Source organism: Macrotis lagotis, chromosome 1 (genome assembly GCF_037893015.1).
Source record: "Macrotis lagotis isolate mMagLag1 chromosome 1, bilby.v1.9.chrom.fasta, whole genome shotgun sequence".
NCBI lineage: Eukaryota > Metazoa > Chordata > Mammalia > Peramelemorphia > Peramelidae > Macrotis > Macrotis lagotis.
In genome coordinates this window covers 562443721-562464249 of record NC_133658.1, presented here as the reverse complement: position 1 = coordinate 562464249, position 20529 = coordinate 562443721, and the positions used below count along the sequence as shown (strand labels likewise).

General features: G+C 33.9%; 1 protein-coding gene across 8 annotated transcripts in view; it reads right to left on the bottom strand.

Annotated features, from left to right (window-relative positions):
• Positions 1–1203: 1203 nt before the first annotated feature.
• Positions 1204–20529, bottom strand: part of PHLDB2 (pleckstrin homology like domain family B member 2) — a 140861-nt gene continuing 121535 nt past the window's right edge. For 3 of the 8 annotated variants that reach the window (XM_074214475.1, XM_074214476.1, XM_074214474.1), the window contains 3 exons: positions 14490–14709; positions 5280–5365; positions 1205–4665 (listed from right to left, as the gene is read on the bottom strand). In XM_074214475.1, the coding sequence (XP_074070576.1) occupies positions 4525–4665; positions 5280–5365; positions 14490–14709 (447 nt within the window). In that variant the 3' untranslated portion in view covers positions 1205–4524. Of the gene's footprint in view, positions 4666–5279; positions 5366–14489; positions 14710–20529 lie in introns of all 8 variants that reach the window. The other 5 variants (XM_074214480.1, XM_074214477.1, XM_074214478.1 and 2 more) reach the window with 3 other exon arrangements.

The following is a 20529-nucleotide window of genomic DNA, read 5'->3' as shown; positions in this document are numbered from 1 at the left end:
AAAATTTCTATTTTTGCCTCATCTTCAGAAATGTCTATGATTTTCAAAGATATTTTGAAAAGCCCAAATGCTTATCTTCATGGAAACCAATCAGTACAGAATTCCATTTCCAAGGATCAATAATGCCATTAAGATGTGGCTAGATTTAAGAACTTGAACCACACAATTATAGAATAGGAGGTTGGGGTGGGGGCAGGGTTAGCTATGATCCTAAATGTAACGTTTTAAAGTCTCATAGTTTATACTTTAAATTAGGAAGACATGAAAGAGAAAAAAAAATCTTCAAGTTAACTTTAAAGTCTTACTTGAATAAAATTTCAAAATACATAAATATAAAATGAAAGCTTTACTGGATCAATATCATCATTATCATCATCATTATTATTATTACCATGTCACTGGAGTAACGGTATTAACAAGTTAAACACTTGGAAGTTTTATTTTAATTAGAAGCTTACTCTTTAAACATCTCTATTTTTTTCCCTTAAGAAAATGTTAATATCCACAGTTCTGTGTATTAATTATACTTTGAAGCAAAAAAACAGTTTTTGCCATCAGGGAAGGTAATGATACTTTTTGAAGAGGAGAAAAATGAACAGTTCTTCACCTACCATTACTAACGCAGGAAACCAGCAAGAAAGATAATGGCCAAAAGAATGTTTTTCTTGGCAGTGACTAGCTAAAAATTAACTAACACATTCCTTTTGTGTTGTCATAATTCACTACCTATGTTTCTAGTATTGAGAATGCTCACTGCCATGGCTGAAAGGAAAAAGGATCATTTCTTTCCAGATACAAATTGTGATTTAAGGTGAGTCTGTTTCAGAGGAATAACTTGCTGGAACTGCTGATTTTCTCAATTAAAACCCTACATAGCTTTTCTTATTCTTCCCTGTGTCTGCATAATGCTGCCAAGACTCAGGAATAGTTGCATTTGCAAGCCTCAGATGTTCAAAAAGAAGTTTTGTTTTTGTTTTTCTGATGGGGAACCCAACATGTGATATCATTAATCCACAGAGGAGGCTAACTATTCTACTGTTTGTAAACTTAGATCAGGAGTTCTTAATGTGGACTCTATATTTTTAAAAATTTAATAACTATATTTTAATAGAATTGGTTTCCTTTGTAAGTCCACATATTTTATTTTATATACTCAAAAACATTATTTTATGTTTTTGGAAGATTTCATAGGTTTCACTAGACTGCTAAAGGGATCCTGTCTTGGAGAGATGTCAGGGGGCATGTGGCTAAAAGATTTGTTGAGGGTCAGACAGTATTTGTCAGAGGCAAAACCTGATCCTAGGTCATACTGCCTCTGATGCAGACTATCTAGAATAGTACAGTAAAAAGAATAAATGAATATATATAAAGTCATAGGACTTTCTCTTCTGCTTCCCATTTTGCTTCTGATGCTTACCACCTGAATGACTTGGGCATGTTACTGAAGCTTTCAGAATTCAGTTTCCATATCTGTAAAATGAGGGGTTTGGTTTAGATGACCTCAGAGTTCCCTTCAGGCTCTAGATTTATGATTCTATAATCCCATACTGCCTCACAAAAGGTTGTCCAATCTCGAACTTTTTCAGTAGATACATCTCACTTGGTTGTCAGTAAAGATTTAAATCAGTTCCCTAAACATTGCTAGACACAGACTCTTTGAATAAGACCGCTCATATCCCAACTTCTGCAGGAAGACTTCCACAGTCCCTTCCTTCTAAGATTACCTTCCATTCATATTGTAGATATATGTACATAGTTATTAGCATGTTGCTTGCCTTGTCAGAATGTGAACTCTTTGGGGGCATGGATAGTAATTTGAACTTTGTTTCTTCAGAACAGAGCACAGTGGCTGACAAAGAGAAAAACGACAGACAGTTCTACAGTTCTGCTCTCATAGACCTCATGTTCTACTGGAGGAGCCATTCCTGTTGAATGAAAACACACACACACACACACACACACACACACACACACACACACACACACACAGCAATACCTTAAATATCTTTCAATCAGGTAATAGTAAAGTAAGATATAAAACTGAAAAATGTTGTTTATAAAATAGACATTAATGACATGGAATATTTTTCTATTACATGGATTACAACAGATTTTTCCAAGTTGATTTTTCTTATCAGAAAGAGGTAGCTGGTGAGTATAGCCCTTGGAGATGGGAAGATGTGAATTCCAATCCAATCTCAAAGTGACTTCAAAATTCCTATCTGCCTCAGTCTCTGCATCTGAGGTAATAATAGTACTTATCTCTAAGGGTTTTTGTGAAGATAAAAATGGCTTAACATTTGAAAAGTACTTTACAAGCTTTATATAAGTGCTACTTTTTTCTTTGTATTGATGGACAATTACTGTTTCCTTTGTACTGAATGGATTAGGCAATTACTGTTCTTCCTTCCAATAAATGGAAAGACAAATCAATTTTAAAATATGAGGTCAAAGCAATATTTTTAATCTCCAAATAGATTATTTAAAGATACATTTAAATGGATTTACTTAATTGTGCAAGATATAAAAGTTGATTAGAAAACCTTTAAAACTTCATGGAGAAGGCAAAATATACCATGGAAGAGTAATACATTGATATGAATCAATAAACTTTTGGATACTTTCTTACTGTTTAAATCATACAATTTTTAGTTGTGATATTTATAAAAGATTAAAAGCAATGACATAAAAACCTCTGCAATAACACTTCTATCCTTCATTATTCAAGTAAAATCACTTGTCATCTAGCACAAAATCATCCTATTGACAGTCAAGTCTACAGAGATTTCAAATACAAATTTAAATCCATTCATGCCAGACAAATTTTAAGAAGGAAAAACTTTAATTCTTCTAATTCCATATTATATTTGTAGGTAAATTCATCATTTTCTAGTACTACTCATTTACCACATTTCCACTAAATAACAGGATGCATATACATAAACACAAATGCACAAATACACTCAGAACATCAGGACAGATAAAAATAGGAAGAATATTATAAATGACTTGCCTGAAGTCAAAGTTTTATTCAACAAAAATGGACTTTAACATCATAAAAACACATTACGCATTGAACATTTTTTTAAAAAATAATTTGCCCCTTACTAACAATCACTTTTGATTTTTAATCTTTGTCTGGTTTGGGATTAACAACTCAACAAACTGATTTTATACATCATTAAGAAAGGATTGAAAGGCAGGATTCAAATTAAAGCAGAAATATGTAAGGAAAATAAAATGCTTGGGGTGAGGGTGGAGCAACTGTAAACAGTTGATATAGCCCTGGGTTTGGAGTCAGGAGACTTAAAAATCAGCTTTCTGGCTCTGCTGTTCTCTAGCCATGTGACCCTAAGTAAAGTGACAATCTCTCAGCCTTGGTTTCTTCATCTGTAAAATGAGGATGACTTCATGGGATTATTGTGAGTAGAACTCTGTAAACTGTAAAGTGCTATGTGAGTAATTGCTATTAACACCAGTGATAGCACAGGGATTGGAAAAAAATCTTGAGAGAAAAAAAAAATAAGTTGATTCCATTGAATATTCTCTTCATTTAGAATCACTCTAATGTGAGAATTCTCTAACAGATGGTTCCTCCTGAAACATTTTTAAAAAGCAGTATGCTTGGTAAATAGTTCATACTAGGGATATGGGACAGAAATTGATTCTAATGGGTATCTGAAATAGTTATGGGATTCATAGAAATGTAACTAATTGGGGTTGGGGAAACCTTTATCTATGGCCCATATGACCCCAAAAGACAGTACAAAAGACAGCCTGTGCTAAAAGTAACATTTTGAAAACAGCTTATAAGATATCCCATGGCATTTTAATATTATTAAAAAGGTTAAGGGTTCTTGTTTTATTAGAAAGAACCAAAATCTGGGTCATCAATTGGAATTGCTATGAAGTAGAAGACATATCAATATAAAGTCTTTGGCTTTGGTGCAATACTCAACTACAGAGGATTTAGATTTACATTTAAATTCTCTTTGTTTCCCACTCTTTTCTCTTTCTGTAGTATTAATTTATGAAATATAGAATAGGAAAGTACTTTAAAAAGATCTAGTTGGTTACTAATATGTTAAATGCTACAAATTAAAAATATACATAATCATATCTTTTGGTTCAGGCACTAAAATAATTTTGTATTTTCTAAGTACACACAAACATTTATAAATGGCTTGATTTTTCACTAAAACAATTCATATAAAAAAGTTTTTAAGAAAATTAACTTATAAATGCTGTTGGTGTTGCCATCATTCCCAAAACCTTTTTCTTCTTGCAGCAACCTTAGTCTTTTTACCATTGTTATTATCAAACTATGAATTAGCATCCCATTGTCTTCTTAAGTGAAAAAAATAACTTGTTAATATATAGGGGAGTTCCAACCAGGTGTTTGTAAAGTGATGTGTATAAATGCTATTCTTCTTGCTTGAAGTTTTTTCAACTGTAATTGAATATGGCTTAATTTTGTCTAAGGTTATTGCAATCTGCCCTCTCATGAGCTGCTGTGTCCATTCATTACAACATGAAATGGGTGTAACCTTCTGCTCCAGTAACAATAACATCCATCCAGATCCTCATGGCTTCGGCGGAGGGAGCCACCATATAATAGATCCTATCATGTGTCTTGACACTAAAAGTAAGTAAAGGATTGGGACTCTAAAAGGAGAAAAGGAAAAAGAATATTAAGCAAATAATTACATCAGAAGAGTTAGTATAATACTTAGACACAAATTTCAGAGCATCTTTCTCCTTCCCATGCTCCCAAATCAGGAAACTTAGCATTTTAAAATTTTCTTTTAGAAATTTTTTCCCCTTTTGAAGTAGTCATCATTTTTATAATTTTTGCTTTAGTTTTCACATAGTTTTCACTCTTTACTGGTGTTCATGAATCCTAGGAAGATATTTTTCATATTCTAGAGGATTGAGATTCTGCCTGGGGGTAATGTCCATGGACTGCATGGTGGTGAATGGTTTTGCTCTTAATTCTTTATTTTCTCTTACATTATAGTTATTGATTATTTTTTAGACCTTGCAATGAAGAGCAAGTTTGACAGGGTCCTCAAAGCAACAAAAAACTGGGCCCACAATTAAAAGAATTTTTTTGGTCAATATTATACCATTATCTTTCCCTGACCATTCTGATTATTATTATTATTATTAGCAGTTCAAGGCAGGTCAAGAAAGAAAAATCAAATCCTTTCTCTTATTCTACTATGTGTTAAAATTTTTTTTAAAGTTAAAGCATTAGAAAATCTGTGAATGTAATTTACCTTATATGCATTCTTGAGGTGATCATAATACACTTCTTCAATGGCTTGAAAATATATCACTCCTTTTAATTTAGCTTCATGTTTATCTGTAATAAGAGGGATTGGTATTTTGTAAATACAATGAGATAGCATAGAGGATCAAATGATTTAGGAAAAAAAGGTTTTTAATCTGGGGTTCATGGATGCTCAAGAGCCCAGAGGATGAATTTCATAGGTTCTGTAAACTTGTATAGGTTAAAATATTTATTTTCAACAACTTCTAACAGAAATTTAATTCCCTTTGGTTATGAATTTTTAAAAAGAAATCATTCTGATAAAGGGCTCATAGGTTTCATCAGACTTCCAAAGCATTCTATGACACGAAAAGGTTTCAGAATTCTTAGTCTATAATAGAATAAACCTGGAAGAGAACTTAGAAATTAAGTCTGTCACTTATTTTACATATTAGGAAAGTGAACCCAATGTCATTGTGTAGCACAATTAAAAAAATAATACTTTTTATCCTAATTATAATTATAAAAATTGCTAACTTCATATGAAAATATCATCCATGTATTTTAGCTTCTATTTTTAATTCTAAATGAAATTACTGAGATAGAAGCCATTAACTCAGAACCAAAGAAGCTTTCAATGTTCCTTGGTACACTAGTATCCAAGATATATGCCAGGTAAATTGACTCTTTTTTAATGATGAAACATGCATTCTGTTTGCCACTATACCTTATCTCTCAGGTGCATTCAAAAACAGTTTCTCCAATGACAAGAGTAAGATATTTATTTGAATCTAATGATTTTATATCTTTCTTAATATCCTTTGTTAAGGGGAATTTTGCTTTTGAGCTTATAATTAAAAAATCATTATTTCAGCTTATAATTAAAAACCAGAAATTATTTTATATACTAGACAATAAATATTTATTGGAAAATAAACTATTAAATTCATTCTTACTCAGGTAATTTGCTATCAGCTAAAACATTATTTATTATTTCCTAATAAATATTTCTTGTCTTGTACCTTTTTCATGTCAGGATATGATATCAACTCATTCTTTTATAAGGTACCATGTCCAGTGATTTTTAAATACTGCCACTAGAGGTCAGGCAAAGTGAATTATTAAATAGGGTCTTTTAAAGAGAAGGATAAGTACAAAGATCCCTAAAATAGCAAAGCTCTCATCCTCCCTAATTATTGTGTTCAATAGAAACCTATAATGACACTTTTTTTTCTTTTTAATAATCTGGGTTAAATTCTGTCTCCTAAACTGTGAATTCAGAAAAATTCAAAATAATTATTAACCTATAATAATTATGTACTTAGTCTCTTCCTAATATATAACACAATATTCAAGGTCTGTGAGGTAGTATAGTAGAAAGAGTGTTAGATTTGGAATCATGAAGACCTGAGTTCAAATCTAACCTCAGACACTTATTAGCTGTGGAACCTTGAACAAGTTATAACCTCTGCCTCAGTTTCCTCAACTGTAAAATGAGAATGATGTTGGTTGTTATGAGAATCAAATGAGATATTTATAAAGCACTTTAGAACAGTTACTGGTATAATATAGATATTATATAAAGGCAAGTTATTTATTATTGCTGCTAAGAGCACAATGAATAAAGTGCTGAACCTGGAGCTAGGAAGACTCCTTTTCATGAATTTAAATTCAGCATCAGACACTTGGAAGCTCTGTGACCTTGGGCAAGTTACCCCACCCTGTTTATCTCAGTTTTCTCATCTGTAAAATGAACTGGAAAAGGAATGGCAAACCATTTTTGTATCTTTGTCAAGAAAATCCTAAATGGGTCACAAAGAGTTAGACATTACTAAACAACTCAACAACAACAAAACACACCATTTGGAAGAGACAAGGAATTGGGTAAAATTTCCAAAAGTTAAAAAGTTTCAATAATTTTAGATGATCCTTGGATGAGAGTTTGATGGTAAACTAAATATAAAAACACTACCTAATGTTGTTTGGAGCTAACGATAAAGGAAGGGATGAGGTACATAAATTAGAAAAGGTAGAGTTCTAGTATACTTGGTGAGGATCTGTGACTACACAGAGCTTCAAACTGCTTGGTCATGCTTAATAGATCTCAGTTGCTGAGATTCTGAAAAGCTTGGAATTTGTGCATTCACTTATACCTTCCTTTAAGACAAAGAGCAGAGGGACTACAACCTTTTTTTTTATGGCCATTTTGGCTTTATTTACAAAGACCTCCTGGGAACCAACACATTTAGGTTGAAGACAAAAATGTATAGTATGAGGTTTAAATAACTTTCTTACACTGGATACAATTGTCCTCGAAGGTACAAAACATATCTACACCTTATGCTATACACAGAGAGGAGAGCAAGGGCAAGATCGAACCCTGAAGCCTCAGAGAAGTTGACCTTTTGAAAACAGCTGTTAAACCAAGAGAACAATGTACATATTAAAACCAACACTGTGAGATGATCAACCCTGATAGAAGCAGCTCTTTTCAGCAGTTCAGAGAGCTAAGACAGCCCTATTAGACCAGCTATGGACAATGTTATCCCTATCCAGAGGAAGAATAACAAAACAAAACAAAACCCTTCAGAATCTGATGAACATTTTATAAAATTTATCTCTTATGTATCTCTTTCCCTTAATCCTAATTCCTCATACTGAAAATTACTAATCTGTAAACATGTTTATCAAAAATATGTATGTATATGTTAATCTGATTGTTCACCATTGCGGGGGTGGGGAGGGTGAAAGGAAATTTTGTAACTTCAAAATATACATATGCATATGAATGAATGGTGAAAAAACTTTCATAACATGTATTTGTTAGGTTTTTAAATTTTATTTTTTTAAGGCAATTGTGTCAAATGACTTGCCCCAGGTTACACAGTTAGGTAATTATTAAATGTCTGAGGACGGATTTGAACTCAGGTCTTCCTGACTCTAGGGCCAGTGCCTCTCCACTGCATCACCTAGCTGCCCCGACAATATCCTCTTAATTGTTGTCCCTGCCTCCAGTTTCTCCTCCCTCCAATTTAAGAAATATTAATAAACATCTAGGGGCAGCTAGGTGGTGCAGTGGATACAGCACTGGCCCTGGAGTCAGGAGGACCTGAGTTCAAACATGTATTTGGAAAAATAAAATATCATGAAAAAATAGAAAACAGCTGGTGATCAGGCCAAGGCAGGTGTATCCTCTGCACACACTCCTGCTCCATTGGGGCTGGCAGACTTTGTGATAACAGTCACTCAAGCAATGTTGGAAAGGGGAACAGGGCCCTGGTTGAGGGTCCAAGCTCTTATCTCTTCACTGGGGAGAAGGATGAGTGATGATGCTGGGGCAGGGAAAAGCAACGGAAGTTGAAGTAGCTGGTGATGGGTTAAACACTGGACATTATCCCCTAAGTCCTCTTTGTCCTCCTGAATTTCCATGCTATATTAGAGCGAGGGAACCAGAGAAAGTATCAGACAAAAGGGAAGGGACTAGAGCTTTTAAGTAATAAGTGGGGTCAGGACAAGGGCTAAAGCCTAATTTTAGCTCCAGTCTGACTGACTGCCTAGTTTCTCTCCAATAAATGTACTGAGGCCTGACTTTGAAAATGATTCTGTATTCCTGAAGTTGAGGAGAAAAGCGATCAAGCTAGTAGAATTAATAGTCCAAGCAAAGAATACCATTTTGAGAATATGAAAAGAGATGAAAGGTTCAGAGACTTAGAATCATATAGCTTAATTAAACCAGGAATGTGGGGGTGTGGGGAGGGAATGGAGGAGGGAAGGAAGAAAAATCTTAAGGTAAAAACCCAGGTAATTAGATTTAACTGAGTGACTGATGAATGGGAAGAAGTAGCAAAGTACAGATGAGGACAAGTTAGACTGTTACATGAGAGAATGTTTAAAAATGTTATTTTTGGAAAACTGGGGGAGGCAAGTAGAAGACTAGCACATTTTATTATGTCTGCTTTTATGAATATTCAGGCACTGAATAAAATTTCTTTTTTTTAAAGAGAACATTTCCATTATACTAACTAAAAAAAAAGTTGTTCATGATACCATCTTTTAAATAGATATAAAATTAAATCTAAAACAAGGTAGCCCTTTTTAGGAAAATCTGTGATGGGTTCACTGTACAGTAGAAATAGTCCTGTATTTTGAGGATCTGGTTTCAAATTCTTCTATAACTGGCCACCTTTGGGTCTTTGGGGAAGCCTCATCACTTCTCTAACACGCAATGTCCATATCTGTAAAACACAGGAGTTAGATTAAATTATTTCTCAGGTCTTTTAAATCTATAAATCTATGATTCCATGGATTGGGAATTTGGATCAGGTCACATGTTACTGTGATTCTGTAATCCATCAAACACACATAGACATGGGTGAGCATACACATACTCTTCATGTTCAACTTCCAGTTCCTGACTAAATAGTATCCCATTCCCTCTTTTTAATTTTAATGACTATTCAATGCAATATAATACTCCAGTACTTTGTTAGACACTAGGCATATAAAAAAAATAACAAAAAGAAAAACAAAAAAACCCAGGCCTTTAAAGAACTTATATTCTATTTTAGGGGTATACAATATGAAAAGAGAGAAGTATATACTTGATGATTTGGGGAAGAATGAAGATAACACTAACTTTTTTGGGATCTTGTTTTCCTCCATTCATCTGCATTTCTTTCCTTCTATAATATTTCCAGAACTGACTCTATTCTTATTTGGTGTTTTCTCTTCCCTTCAGAATATTCTTCTAATCTTTATTATTTATCAACTCTTTCAATTTTCCTTTCTAATTATTGTCTCTATTTTTCAACCTTACAATAGTTGTTTATCCATAGGAGGGTAAAAGGATTATAAGGAGAATATATTATCCTACTTTGAAAAATGCTATAATAATAATTAAATTTTTAATTTTAATTTACATATATATAAACAAATATAAATTATTACATTTATTATGATGTCTAAAATCAAGGGAAAATTCCTTTAAAATTATTTTCTCATTATAGCATCTCCTATGGTCAATATTGTACATGCCTCTTCAATCAAACTGTTATTCTACATTTCTACTATACATATCATGAATTCAATACTTTCATGAATTCAAGATCATGGTTAGAGGCTATAATGATGCCACATGATGGTTATATTTCCTTAAAGCTACTTAAGGGACTACACATTCTCTAAGATGAGGCCCAGTAATTTACTCGGTCAAGTTGCCCAGGAACATGTTAGTAGGAAGTGATAAAACCGGGTCCTTTAGAGTCAGGTTAAAAATAGGTTTGAATCTTGATGCTATCATCCATTAGTTGTGAGATTCTCATAACATTATATAACCCATGTGAAACTCATTTTCCTCATTTAGAAAACAGGGATAATAATAATTATACTCTATTATACATGAAGTTATTCCATTAATATTCATTCATGTGACTCCATGCAAATTACTTAACCTTTGTTGTCTCAGTTTCCTCATCTGTAAGATGATAAAAATAGTACCTACTTCCCAGGGCTCTTGTAAAAATCAAATAAATTAATATACATAAAATGCTTTGTAGACCTTATACTTCTATATGGTAGCAATTATCCTTACTTTTCTTTAAGGTTCAACTGAAATGGCATCTTCTACATGAAGCTCTACTGATCTTTCTGTCTCACCCCACCTCCCCACCCATTTTCTAGATTTCCAACAAATCATCTTGTATCTATTTTATATCTATTCCATACACACACACACACACACACACACACACACATATATCTACCTAGATATCTACATAATTGTCTTCCCTGCCTAGGTAATAAGCTCTTCAAGGGTTAAAAAAGCTTCATTTTTGTGTATCCCTACCATGAGTATAGTGTCCAGCACACAGTAGGCATTTAATAAATACTTATTGACTGACATTTCTTCTTATGTAACCTTGAGTTATCATCATCACCATCATTATTAATTTTTATCATTCAGTTGTTTTCAGTTGTGGATGACTCTTTGTGATTCCATTTGGAGTTTTCTTGGTAAAGACACTAGAGTGCTTTTCCATTCCTTCTCTAGCTCATTTTACAGAAGAGGAAACTGAGGCAAATAGGGTTATTAAGTGACTTGCCCAGGGTCACATAGTTAGTAAGTGTGTCTGAGGCTGGATTCAAACATAGGAAAGATGAGTCTTCCTAACTCCAGGCCCAGATTTCTATGTACTATGTCACCACCTGGCTACTCCCGTTCTTAATGCTACTGATAACAATTCATTGATTTTTTTTTAGGTTTTTTTTTTTTGCAAGGCAAAATGGGGTTAAGTGGCTTGCCCAAGGCCACACAGCTAGGTAATTATTAAGTGTCCGAGACCAGATTTGAACCCAGGTACTCCAGACTCCAGAGCTGGTGCTCTATCCACTGTGCAACCTAGCCGCCCCCTCATTGATTTTTAAGATCAGAAAATTTAGAGTTGGAAGAAAATTTATCCAGTTCAACCCTTTAATTTTTCAAATGAGAAAAATGAGCCCATAGAGGTGACTTCTTGTTTAAAATCATACAGCAGCAAAATCAGAATCTGAACCCAGGTCCTCTGACTTCAAATTCAGTACTTTTTCCATAGTCTGATGCACATACTGTTCTCTTATTTCTTGATATACTTCACAGGCAGTGCTCAAAATGGTTATTTGGTAAGTTTTAAAATAAACTCAAGACAGTTCATTTACTATAATAGATTTTATAAACAAGCTGCTTGACTGTCAACTAAACTTGTCTAATTTTGTATGACTTAAGTAGAGCAGATGATAAATACAAAAAATATTTTCCATTCTGATGACTTTAAAAGGCGATTTTGTGATGTAGAAGGACAAATTCCATTCAAGGCTAACCATTAAATCACAGGGAAAGGAGCTGATGGGACTAATGTTCTGATCTATGCTTTAAAAATTTTATTATGTCAAATTGCCACTAGATGGGAATCTCCATCACTTATATAATCCACATAGAAGATAAATAATACTGATACACACACACACACACACACACATACACACACAAACATATATGTATGAGAAGGGGGTTCAAATAAATAGACTCCTGAATCCTTATGTGGTAGAAAAGGATAAAGAAAAATTCTAAATGAACTGATGCTGAGCGAGATGAGCAGAACCAGAAAAACACTGTACACCCTAACAACAACATAGGGGTAATGATCAACTTTGATGGACTTACTCATTCCATCAGTGCAGCAATCAGGGACAATTTGGGGCTGTCTGTAATGGAGAATAGCATCTGTATCCAGAAAAAGAACTGAGGAGTTTGAACAAAGACCAAGGACTATTACCTTTAATTTAGGAAAAAAACCCTGATATCTTATTATCTGATTTTGCTATCTCTTTTACCTTATGTTTCTTCCTTAAGGATATGATTTCTCTCTTATCTCATTCAATTTGGATCAATGTATACCATGGAAACAATGTAAAGACTGGCAAATTAGGGGTGGCTAGGTGGCACTGTGAATAGAGCACCGGCCTTGGAGTCAGGAGTACCTGGGTTCAAATCTGACCTCAGACACTTAATAATTACCTAGCCGTGTGGCCTTGGGCAAGCTGCTTAACCCCAGATGCCTTGAAAAATCTAAAAAAAAAAAACAACTGGCAAATTGCCTTCTGGGGTGGGTGGGGGGAGGGAAGTAAGATTAGGGGAAAAATTGTAAAACTCAAAATAAATAAAATCTTTGAAAAGAAAAAATGCTAAAGAAATTGTTATCCATCACTTTTACAAAAATATTCATATTCATAGCAGCTTTGTTTGTGGTGGCAAAGAATTAGAAACTGAGTGAGCATCCATCAATTGGGGAATGGTTTAATAAACTGTGGTATATGTACCTTATGAAACACTTTTGTACTATTAGAAACCAAGAGGGATGGGAATTCAGAGAAGTCTGGAAGGATTTGCATGAACTGATGCTAAGCGAGATGAGCAGACCAGAAGAACATTTTACACCATAACTGCAACATGGGGCTGATGATCAATCTTAATGGACTTGCTCATTCTATCAGTGCAACAATCAGGTACAATTTGAGGGTACATGAGATGGAGAATACCATCTGAATCTAGAGAAAGAATTGTGGAGTTTGAACAAAGACCAAAGACTATTGCCTCTAATTTTTATAAAAAGTTATCTTATTGTGAAATTTTGCTATCTCTTATACTTTATTTTTTCCCTTAAGGATATGATTTCTCTCTCAACACATTCAATTAAGATCAATGTATAGCATGGAAACAAAATGTAAAGACTAATAGATTGCTTTCTGGGGGGGGAAGGGAAGTGAGATTAGGTGAAAAATTATAAAATTCATAAATAAATAAATAAAAATTAAAAAAAAGAAATTGTTATTCCTCATTCCTCCTCCTCTGACCCCAAATTCTGGATGTTGATTCATTATCTATCACCATATATATTAAATATGGTGTTTTAGGGCTTTTTAGGGTAAATCATTTGATGATTAAATTCCCAGGTAGAGAAAACTCATTTTTCCTCTGCAATTCATTTTAGAAGTTAGCTCCTGAAGATCACCCAAAAGATTTCAGAAGGATGAAGAAAGGGAAAAGTAGAGGTTTACATAGGGAAATATATATATATATATATATATATATATATATATATATACACATATGTATATATATATATGTAAGTAGCTTCCTTGATTGATAAAGGGTATATCACAAAATATCAGTTATAATAATGTGCTATATTGTAATAAGCATTTAAAAATAATTTTGAAGTTTGCAAAGCACTTTACAAATACTTTGTTACATTTTACCCTCATAACAACCCTAGCAAGTATATCTATTATTATTATTACTATTATTATTATTATCATTATCATTATTATCACTATTGTACAGTTGAGGAAACCAAAGTAGAACAGAGGTTTAATGACTTGCCCAGTGTCCACAGTTAATAAGTGTCTCAGACTAAATTTGAACTTAGTCTTCCTGATTCCAAGTTCAGTGCTCCATCATGCCATGTAAGAAATTCTATATTCAAAGTGATTAAACTGAGAAAACATTCTATCTCATGACTGTAATGCCTGAAAGGGCTTTAAAGTTGGTTAGGCAATCTGAAGAAAAATGTATTCACTTAAGTTTAGTCAGTGCAAATTGCGGCTCAGTTTAAAAAATAATTTTCTAATAATTATAGCTGCATCAAAAATCAACAATAGATTGAAATATTGTATCACAAACCTGCATAATAGGAGAATGTTCGTTTGTTTCGGTCAAAAACAAACCACCTTTTTTTCCAGGTTTTAATTTTTCCACCCATTTTGATGAGAAAGCCCCGACAGGTCTTCTCTGTGATGGATATGTGGTAACAGGTTTCTATATTATGACCAGCAGTTTCTACATGACTTCGCAGATCGAAATCTTCCTTCCTAACTGGCAGATATCTAGTCAAGGGTCGAGCCTACAACAGAACAAAACCCATTAATCGACCATAGTAACTATTTGCATGGCTTCAGGCTACACATACTTCAAAGTTGACCTTTTAAAAACCAAGTGAAAAAAACAAGCGAAAAATTACCATATGTTAGAATACTGAGAAAAAAGAAATCACCTAACATATGGGAACATAAAAGGCTTAAACATTAAAGCACAAAATAGTTGAGAATATTGGTAAAATATTTTAGTAGGATGATGCTAGCATAATATAAGGGGGAAGGAATGAAGAAGCAATCAAATACAAGCACATATTAAGTATCTACTTATAGGCACTGTACAAAGTGATGCTGGAAATATAAGTAAAAGAGGAAGGCAGTGCCTGCCCATGTGGAGCTTATGTTCTCATAGATAATAAAAAGAGCATGAACATAAAATAAACTACAAAGGAATGGGATATTCAGGAAGGACCTCTTGAATGTTGAAACATGACTTTGCAAGTAACTGGGTGAAAAATTTAAAAATGAAATGAATTTAAGGGGTTGCTAGGTGGTGCAGTGGATAGAGCACCAGCCCTGGAGTCAGGAGGACCTGAGTTCAAATCCGGCCTAAGACACTTAATAATTACCTAGCTGTGTGGCCTTGGGCAAGCCACTTAACCCCATTGCCTTGCAAAAAAAAAAAAAGTGAAATGAATTTAGAAAAAGAATACCAATTTGGTAGCTGTGTGAAGGATAGATTGGGTGGGAGGAAAGAATGGGTAGCATGGAGATCAATTAGGAGGCTATTTCAATAATACAGAGAGAAGTGATGAAGATCTGAACCAAGATAGTCATGGTTATAAGCGATAAATGGAAAAAGAATAAATGTGAGAAATGGAGGTAGACTCAACTCCAGTCAGCAAGATGGTTCTTCTATATTTGAAATTAGAAAACTGTCACACAGAAATGGCTTTATAGGGAATTTGGTAGAAATAATATAGGATGACAATGAAGAATGTACATGTCTGATAACCTCTACAGAAAATTATTCCCCTTGGTAACATAACATATCCTGTGCTTTATTCTTGCTACTCTAAAAAGAGACTACAAGCATTATTTATACAGTCAGTAAGTCAATGAACAAGTATTTATTAAACAGTGCTATCTGCTGGGCATTGTTTTAAGTCCTGAGGGGGAAAAAACCTAGAAAGAATATAGTCCTACTCTCAGGGAACTCATAATCTATAGAACACCTCAAAGGAACACCTCAATTTTTCAGTCTATAAGACAGAATTGAAAGGCAGGGATTTATTTATCCAAGAAAAAGTTTTAAAAAATTAGTGAATGAAATTCAATTATGAACTTAATAAACAGTCAATAGGATTTTCTTCTTTTTTTAACAAGGCATTGAGGTTAAATGATTTGCCCAAGGTCACACAGCTAGGTAAATATTAAGTGTCTAAGGGCAAATTTGAACTCAGGTCCTCCTGACTCCAGGACCAGTGCTCTATCTACTGTATCACCTAGCTGCCCCCCAGGATTTTCAACCAGAAACAGAGTATTCTCAAACAAGTTATTTTCCCCTGGGTATCAGTTTCCTCATCCATAGAATTAGGGATTAGAAGAAATATCTCCAAATTATCTTGCAGCCCTAAATCCTACAGTCTTGTAGAAGTGATACATTACAAATGCTACATGAAGAAGTCTTGATCCTAATTGTGTAACTATTTTGTATATAACTGTAGCAATGAATCAATCAAAAATTTATTAAGCCCCTATTATTTCCCAGGCATTGTGCTAGGTGATGGAGATACAAATACATAGAAATAATCTCTATTCTCAAGGGGTTTACATTCTAAATCTTCCTTCTGTCCTTCCCTCCCTTGTTTAGCCTTAGGACGGGTTCAGTTCCTTGCTCATGGTAGATAATAAATACTTGTTGATTGATTGATTTATTACTAATGAAGGGGAAGAATCTTATTGTCCATGAGGCATACATCACTCTGGCTACAAAGATAAAAAGCTAGGCATCTGGAGACAAAAAAAGAAAATAAATAAAACTTCCCCCACTCATCTTGGCCCAGCCAAAACTATTTTCCCTGATACAAATTCAAAGGAAATTATTGAATTCTTGGGTAAGTGGGTGGAATAGAATGACCTAATCAGACACAAAATATATAATCAGGATTAAGGAAAAGTTCTGCATCTTGGCCAAGACAGTGTGGTTTAAGTTTACTACTCATCAGAATTTGGCAGAGAACTGGCAAGCAGAAGGAAACCAAACAAGTACCAATTTCAAGTTTTCCTTCTTAGAGCTTACCCTTAGCTTTGCAGAACTGCTGCACCAGATAATGACACTGACTTTGGGGAAGGAGCAATGCTACAAACCTTTTTTTTTTATGTTTTTGCAAGGCAATGGGGTTAAGTGGCTTGCCCAAGGCCACACAGCTAGGTAATTATTAAATGTCTGAGGCCAGATTTGAACTCAGGTACTCCTGACTCCAGGGCCAGTGCTCTATCCACAGCGCCACCTAGCTGCCCTACTACAAACCTTTCTAAGGCATCCTTTTGACGATTTCAGGCTTCTAGTTCTTTTTTTCTCTATCCTAGATACCACAGTCCTGAGAGTTTTTAGTGGCTTATCAAATGTAGAGAGAAGCAACTATGCATGATGGCTAAGGAGCCTCACATTGAAACCAAGAAGAACTAAATTTAAGTCCTGCCTTTCATACATACTGGCTATGTGACTCTTAGCAAGTGACTTAACTTCTCAGTGCTCTGGACAATTTTCTATGTCTACAAGTTACCAACCTGTAAGAGCAGAGGGACTTTCCTCATCTGGGAGTTTTTCAGATGAATTAAATCACAATCCCTATTTCTATCAGAGGTTCTATCAATCAGTCACACACAAAGAAATCATATTTCCAAAGAAACTTAATGTTGTATAACCATAATATCCAAGATTGGTTCTTAAGAAGACGTGGGAAAATGCATCTCTCTCCATTTTTTGATGAAGTAGGGGACTGAGTGTGAAAATTAAAAATAAGAGAAATGCTAAAAATAACTCTGACATCCTACCTCATATTTATCAAATTGATTGTTTTTTGCCTGTAATCCCTTGATTGACAGATAAAGTTAGCTTTCCTGAATTGATTTCTCCCTCCTCACTTTCTTTTATATTATTATTATTATTATTATTATTATTATTACAAGGAATATTTCTCTGTACAAGGGAGATTAGAGGAATACATTTGAAAATGAAGATGATATCAATCAACCAACTAGTATTAATTGCTTACAGTGTATAGGCGCTGTACTAGGTATTAGAAAAAATCCCAATACAATTTCAATAAAATAAAGAAATTATTCAATTTCCTTTGACCTTTGATTATTCATCTTATCTTCAGGAAAATATTATTTAATCTTGAGAATACTTCACATTAAGGAATTCATAGCATCATTGCAAATTAGCCCTTTAGAATATACCTGCTTTGTAAGTAGCTCCAGTGATGAGTAGAGTGACTATTCAAACTATACTTTTACAAGTTAAGCCCAGTAATTTGAACAAAATGGATGCTTAATTGATTTCCATTCAGCAATGCTATGAACATGTATGACTGACTATTGTAATCATCAGGAAAAGTAAATATGGGTCTGGAAGAAGGATTCTACTCCTAAATTTTGACATTTTGAGCAATGAATTCATTTGAAGTCAATACTTATCAACTTTCTGTCCCTTCCTACTCTGCACTCCAAGGAAATCTAGGCATTAGGTACTTGATGATAAAACTTTATTTATTTAAAAAAGATGATGCTTTCCCTAGTAATAATTCTTACTTCCTGCCTCCACCCCCCCCAGAACAACAACTACAACAACAACATCCAATCCCACCACAACCAAAACGAACCCATACCAATTATGTCTGTGAAGCTAACACATAAGCTGTTGATTGCTATGTCAGGGAAAGGTACAGAAGTCTGAAAGGAGGTTATCCATGTCCTCTTACAACAGCATGGTAAGAAATTATATCTAACTCTTTGGATCATTGAAATTGTATCCTTCTTACATGTATATACATGTATATACATACATATATGTAGCATGGTAATAAATATAGGATCACAAATTTAGAGCTAGAGGATCTTGGAGATTTTCTGGTCCATCCTCCCCTTTTACAGATGAGGAAAATGAAGATCAGAGGAATAAAGTGGCTTATCCAAAGTTTTACTAGTGGTGAGTTATCAGAGCTGTGGTTTAAACTGGGATCCTGATAATAAATCCATAATTCTTTCCACAATACCACATCTACTTCTTAGACATAAAATATTTACAGATTGAAAAACACAAGTAGATCAGAGCACCTACAAAGCATTTTTCCCCCTTTAAGGCAATTGCCACCTGCCTGCAAAAGAAAGAAGAAAAAAATGAGTTTACTATTAAAGAACTAGTTACCTGACACAGACCTAGCAAGTAATTTATAAAATTATAGTACAATTTTTGAATGATTGATATTATAAATTAATGATAAATATGCAAAATACAAATTGTTTAGATAAAAGAAGACTCAAGATGGATATGCAAGAATCTTAACACTTTCAAAACATGTCTCATTAATATGAACTCTGAAAAGGCCAGGGACTTTAACTTTGATTTTGCTATTAAAAGAAACACATGATTTTAGATAGAACATGCTAGATCTGAAAGTTTCTTAAAATGAAATGATTCACAGAATTTGAATCGTGACTTTCTTGCAGAGAGTATAAATATTCACCATCTATGCTATCTTATTTATCATCATCATGCTCCTATGAATGAAAGGGAAGCAGTGATTTTCATCACTGTTTTATATATGGCAAAATGGAGCGAAAGAAAGGCTATGCTAAATAACTTGGCCAAAGCTATACAGAAAGTTTCACTGCTGTAATTATACCCTAAGTATCCCATTTCCTAGACTCTGCCAACCTCATACAATGCCACATGTGCCACAAGGTATGGCCAAGAAGAATATTTTGATGAATTCCTTAGAAATGGATTGTCTCCCTCATGTTTTCAAAGTTGTACAAAGAAATACGTACTTTACTTTTTAATATATTTCTGTGGGTGTGGAAGGCGAAAATAAAGGCCCTGTTCCCAATCTCTAAATTCAACAAAATAAGCTAAATAAATTACCCCCTTTCCAAAGAACTTAGCTGATGAGCTTCTAGAGCACACAAATTAATTCACCAATAGTTCTTAGCACCCTATCATATTTCAGTTGAAAATACAGATAGGAATTGTTCTCTGCAGTTATAAAATTTATCTGTGTCTTGTAGACAGAAAACTGTATGACACATAGATAACCATGAAGTGTTATATAATATAAAAAGGCAAAAGAAAGTGCTATTTGAGGTCTGTGGGTGAAGACCACTGAAGACAGGGGTATTTGAAATGTTAATCTAATGCATATCTCAGTCTACAGAGGAATACAGATCTTAGAATATGAGCTCCTTGAGAATAGGGACTGTTTTTCCTTTCTTCTTATCTCCATTGCTTAGCACAGTGACTATTAGGTAGTAGACAATAAATACTTGGTAATTGACTGACTTATTAGATCTGGAAAGGATATCAGGGACTATTTATTTAGTACAACTCCCTTATTTTACAAAGATGAGTAAGAATTCCATAGGGAAAGAGGAGGAGGCTGGACATTGTAAAAAGTACGAAGATGGAATAGTTCAAAATGTGTTCAGAGCAACTCTCTGGTCTAATTTTTCCTGACGGTAGAATTAAGAGGAGGAAATTATATGATATAAGGGTAGAAAAGTAAGATTTATGGAGGGCCATGAATACCAGGCCAAGGAATCTAAAGCTTTACTCAGGCAACAGA